Source organism: Vicia villosa, linkage group LG5 (assembly GCF_029867415.1).
Source record: "Vicia villosa cultivar HV-30 ecotype Madison, WI linkage group LG5, Vvil1.0, whole genome shotgun sequence".
Taxonomy (NCBI): Eukaryota; Viridiplantae; Streptophyta; class Magnoliopsida; order Fabales; family Fabaceae; genus Vicia; species Vicia villosa.
In genome coordinates, this window is record NC_081184.1 from 42,012,998 (window position 1) to 42,018,200 (window position 5,203).

The 5,203-nt window shown below is 36.6% G+C and overlaps 2 protein-coding genes across 3 annotated transcripts; both read right to left on the reverse strand.

The window, feature by feature from the left end:
* Positions 1-849: 849 nt before the first annotated feature.
* On the reverse strand, positions 850-3,662 carry LOC131606562 (protein FAR-RED ELONGATED HYPOCOTYL 3-like). Of its 2 annotated transcripts, none has more exons than XM_058878768.1 (5): positions 2,628-3,662; positions 2,461-2,541; positions 2,028-2,366; positions 1,334-1,532; positions 850-1,232 (listed from the first exon to the last, which is right to left on the reverse strand). In XM_058878768.1, the coding sequence occupies exons 1-3, from the start codon at positions 3,609-3,611 to the stop codon at positions 2,073-2,075; spliced, it is 1,359 nt and encodes a 452-aa protein (XP_058734751.1). In that variant the 5' UTR covers positions 3,612-3,662; the 3' UTR covers positions 850-1,232; positions 1,334-1,532; positions 2,028-2,072. The 2 variants fall into 2 exon arrangements, with proteins under 2 accessions (XP_058734751.1, XP_058734750.1); XM_058878767.1 differs by having other exon boundaries at positions 2,015-2,366.
* On the reverse strand, positions 3,655-4,850 carry LOC131604575 (protein FAR1-RELATED SEQUENCE 5-like). The gene is made up of 2 exons (XM_058877008.1): positions 3,817-4,850; positions 3,655-3,748 (listed from the first exon to the last, which is right to left on the reverse strand). The coding sequence occupies exons 1-2, from the start codon at positions 4,848-4,850 to the stop codon at positions 3,655-3,657; spliced, it is 1,128 nt and encodes a 375-aa protein (XP_058732991.1).
* Between the last annotated feature and the right edge of the window lie 353 nt (positions 4,851-5,203).

The window sequence follows — 5,203 nt, forward strand, 5'->3', positions numbered from 1 at the left end:
GATAAAGAAGAGGGAAGAGAAGAAGGAGACATATCTGTGTGGGGCGTGGTTTGATTACGTAAGGAAAGCTGATTTGAAGGTCGGTGACAAACTCCATTTTGTCATCCGATACCCACCGGTGGAGGAAATATTGGTATATGTTGAGCGTAGGGCTGCAACCCTGTAGGGGCACTGAGGAGGATCAAAGTTGCAATGGTTTTTTTGAAATATTCTATTTGTAATATTATAATTTTATATTGTAAACAGTGATGGAAGTTTATTAAGTTTTATTTATAATGTTCCAGATACAATGTTAGTTGTGAAGTGAAGTATATTGTGTATTTTGTATGTGTTTGTTAAGTTTTAATGTAAGTGATTGTTATTGCTGGGAAATTTTATGGTTGACCCCAGTTTATAAAGATTGGGCCCTTTTTGTTTATTTGTACGGAGTAAGGATCCATGCAAAAACCCATGCAATGCTCAAAATTCAGTGGGTGCAAAAATGAAAAAGCATGAATTATTGGTATGTTAACATAGTTGTTTTGCAACAACACACAGTCATGATACAATATGCAAAGTATTTTCCGGATTAAGGTTTCTGTTACTAATGACCTAATTTATGGTTGATGTTGTTCACCTTTCTGTTACTAATTATCTAATTTATGGTTTTCTTGTTGTTGTTGTTTATGCTTTTGTTACTAATGACCTGATTTATCAGAAAACAAATTATTCATTTATAGAAAAAAGAAACTTCTCATCTGAAATATTTGTAGTGAGTAAATTGCTAACTGAATGATGCAAAATGCTAAGATTTAATTTAATATTATACACAAGCAATACAATAATTCATTACACTACAAAAGTACATTATGAAACTCGACATTTGATTCATTCCAACACCAAAACAGACAACATCAAAACAAACTACATACCAACTACTTAACAAAACATCAAAGAAAATTACTTTCCATCTTCAACCAAGTTTAATTATACGCCTAAAATTATTCGTATTACATCATAAAACGAACAAACATTCTTGTAGGAGGATCTGCCACAGTGCACTCAAGAACATCACCAGCCCTCAGACGAGTTGCTTTAACATACTCATACCAACCTAAGCAAAGATATCTCTCCCCTGGCCTCCTACCAGTCTTCAACACACATGGGTAAACAGCATCGGTATGAACATCGACAATGTCTATCTCAGTTTGCAACGGCAATAACCAGTTGTCAGCAACATTAGATGGAAAGTGCTGCATTTTAAATATGTTTCATAGCACAAAATCATTATCAATACATGCTTCAACATAACATACCAACATGTCGATTAAAATAACCGGTCCAGATTACTTACGAAAACATTTTTTCCTCTTACACAAGCAGCAGTGACACGATAATTGAATGAAATGCCATTTTCTTCGACCATGGGATCACCAAAATTTTCATCCATCTCTTCTTCACCTTCATCACTTTCAATGTCACTGAGATCGACATTCTGTTCAACCTCATCGTAAACGTAATTACCTAAATACTCAGCCCATTGTTCATCCATCCTTCAAAAAGATAAACATGCAACTATTAAAATTACAAAGCAAACAATGAAATTATATGTAAACGCAAATATGTAAGCAAATGATAAACATAATTACGTATCACTTGAAGTCACTGAGTGGGATTCACCACTGGACATTTCTCAAGAGCAATAACACTCAACAATTCACTTTTAAAACAAGATTTTTTTCCTTATGTTATTTTTTCCTCTCTTGGTGGTAATACTACTATATATATTGGAAAAAATATATAGGTATAGTTACACCTAACCTAAACCTCATTCAATGGCATTAACTCTAAGTGAAAAAAAATATTAATGCATGATGGTAATATAACCACTACTGCACTCATAGAATTAGGTGACTGACAGTAGAACTATTAAACTGTATCAGTGTTGATTTGACTCCACTGAACTTACAAACTATATGCTAGGACACAAAAAAACTATATAGATGCATGTATTCTAACCTAAACCTTGTCATACCAATAAAAATCACCTCCAAATCCATGCCTGGTCAAATTACAGCTACTTCTTTGCTCGTTCAAGTACCACCATTGTTCATCGGTCGTTGTAGCCTACCGAAACACGAACCCGAATTTTCTGCAACTGTCGTTGGATATAATGGGATTACCGGTTGTAAGTGCATTGGATGCTGCACCGGTTGTACCACTGGCAACACGGGGTGCAATCCATACACTGCAGGCATGGGTATGCTTGTGCTTCCAACTTCCGCGCGAGAAGTCGCCGTCACATTAGCGCCACGAGAGTTCGGTGGTTCCGTACATTTATTTTGCACACTACTTCCCCCAATGCGACCTCTTTTTCCATTCTTGTTCTGTTTTAACAAACAAATTATTCTTTTAATACAGATAATAACACGTTATAATTAATACAGCATATCAGTGCTTGTATTAAAAAAAACATAATACCTTCACAACTTGGCTGAATGAATCAGTTACTGGCCGCGACGTCATAACAACATTTTGTTCAGATGGCGCGTTTTCCGCAACCTGCAAATTATACAACAGAAACTACTATGTTTATCAAAAGAGCAACAGATTGACTCAAACGAACAGAATATAGCTTTTGAAATTACCAAACAACTCCTTGCATTATGAGTTCTACTATTGCATTTAGAACATCGCCTAATAGCTTTTATGTCATTCTTTTTTTTCTTTGGAGCACCTTTGCTACTCACAATATTTGGATCACCTACGGCTGAGTTCGATGCCAAAATAGGATCGTCCGTACTGCAATACTTTTTTTGTAACATCAGAATATCACCCATTATGTCCCCATAAACACCTTCCTTTTTTGAAGCTTCTCTGCAAAAAACAGTAAATGCAGAACAATATGCACCAAACCGAGCTAGCTCAATCATATTAGGATCATCAGAACCATTACAATTCATGTTCAAGTATTGAATTTTTGCATCCTTCGTCCACCTCGACAAAATCAAACCGGTGGGAATGAGACTAACATGTTCTTCCTTCATGACACCAAACATATGAGAACATGGAATCCCACGAGAATCCCATAACCTACACTCGCATTGAAGTGTTTCACCATCATACACAACCTCTACGTCATAGTTATCACAACAATATTTTGTAAATCGATAAGTCTTAAATCCGTTGTGAAATAACCTTTCCTTAACAATCAATGATCCAGCCTTCACTATTTCATCTCTGACTTCCTTGAAAATCTCCGTGGTATAAACTTTCGCAGCATGGCTCTCAAGGGCACGCAGTTGAGTAGTCATCACAGGTTCTGAAAACATTGATTTAAAATCGGCAATCAGTTCATTGTTTCTATAACATCTCATAGCCTGATCAAAATTGTGCATAAATTCAAAAATGCAGCCTTTCTTCCTGACATAACTCTTGATGATTGCATTGACGGCTTCACATTGAGACGTAGTTCTTATACGTGCAAAAAACTTCTCACGTAGATATGCAGTTGCCCATAGTGACCTGTTCTCGTACGTTTTTTGAACCCAAGGATTTCCTTCAAGTCCGTTTTCTTTAATTGTTTTTGACCAAAACTCTTCAAATTGATCCTTTGTAAAATTAGAGTACATGGCTTTTTGAAAATCTTTCAAAAATTCCGAGTTCTTTACATTCTCAGTCGCATTCTTGTTCAAATGCCAAGCGCATAAACGACGTGTCGCATCCGGAAACACCTGTTTTATAGATTCCCTCATCGCCCCATCTCCATCTGTTACAACCGCTTCTGGGTATTTATTTTCCATGCACTCTAAAAAACACTCCAACAACCACTTATACGTTTCTGTCGTTTTATCTGACACCAATGCAGCACCAAAAATAACTGTCTGAGAGTGGTGGTTACACCCTGAAAATATAACCAATGGGTAGTTGTATTTGTTCTTCTTGTAAGTCGTGTCGAACGCAATCACATCGCCAAAACAAAAATAGTCAGATCTACTGCTTCCATCAGCCCAAAAAAGGGACTTCATTCGTCCATCCGTGCCTACGGCATATTTACCATATAACATGGGATCAGTAGATGACTTCACATTTAGATAATTTATAGCAGCGGCAACGTCACCATCTTTAATAGTAGCACGCATTTTACTATCAAAATAATTGTACAGATCCTTCTTTGTAAACCCAACACGATCGTGTCCACCCTTCTGAGCAACCATGTACCCCATTATATGACAAGTTCTAATTCCATTTGACTGTAGACCGTCAATCTGAGCTCTATCTGCTGCAGTAATCTCACGATAAATAGGGTGTAAGTGGATAAACCTAGATGGTGTTAATTCATGGTTGTGAGCCTCTTCAAAACATGACACTACATAACTACCCTTCTGGGGGTTGTAATGCACACGAAGCCTAGCGGGACAATTAGTGCGGGTCGTAGGTCTGTGTTCTCTTTTTCTATCAAGCCTCCTTAAGTGTTTTGTATCTCTTAGACCGCGTTTATTGCATACAAACTGCCTCATTATAATTGTTTGTCCACCCCCAGTCGATCTTCTCCTAACATCACTTTTCCTAATGGCAAACCCTTTACATTTAGCATACTTGAAATAAAACAAATTAGCTTCATCAACTGTACCGAATTCCATAGCACGAATTTCATCAGCAGTAAGGGCATCAATTTTCAGTATTCTATCACCTACAACTGCATCAAATTCATGGAATTTTTCATTGTGACTATCACCATCGCCATCGCCATCACTTGAACTTTGGTACGCACTGGACACCGAATTACTGTCATTCTCCGATTCAGAATCAGATGTTCCACTGTCACGGTATCGATAGTAGTTGGAATCATAATGGTCGGTGTTTTCCATGGTACACCTGAATTAACACATTTGTTAACACACCAAAAATCAACACAAATCACAGTACATAATTTCCTATTCAAATCAAAGGTACTTAACATAATTGAAATTTCCAAATCATCAAATAGGGAACCCATGTACAGAAAACAATTTCAAGCATCAATCACAATTCCTTATTCCCTTATTAAATCAATCGACCTGATTCAACGGTACCCACCAAAAGTGAAATTTCGTAATCATTAAATATAAAACCCATGTAAACAAAACAGATTCCCAATCCTAAACCCTAATTTTTAATAAAACAGATTCCCAATTCTAAACCCTAATTCCCAATTTGAAATCAGTAAATCTTAACTATTCAA

Excerpts from the sequence above, each read along its gene's own strand:
- LOC131604575 (XM_058877008.1), bottom strand. The coding sequence starts at position 4,850 with ATGGAAAACACCGACCATTATGATTCCAACTACTATCGATACCGTGAC. Across the intron at positions 3,749-3,816 it reads TCAGATAAAACGACAGAAAC|ATGGAGATGGGGCGATGAGG; the intron begins GTATAAGTGGTT and ends CGGTTGTAACAG.
- LOC131606562 (XM_058878768.1), bottom strand. The coding sequence starts at position 3,611 with ATGTACTCTAATTTTACAAAGGATCAATTTGAAGAGTTTTGGTCAAAA. Across the intron at positions 2,542-2,627 it reads ATAATGCAAGGAGTTGTTTG|GTTGCGGAAAACGCGCCATC; the intron begins GTAATTTCAAAA and ends TATAATTTGCAG. Across the intron at positions 2,367-2,460 it reads CATTCAGCCAAGTTGTGAAG|AACAAGAATGGAAAAAGAGG; the intron begins GTATTATGTTTT and ends TTGTTAAAACAG.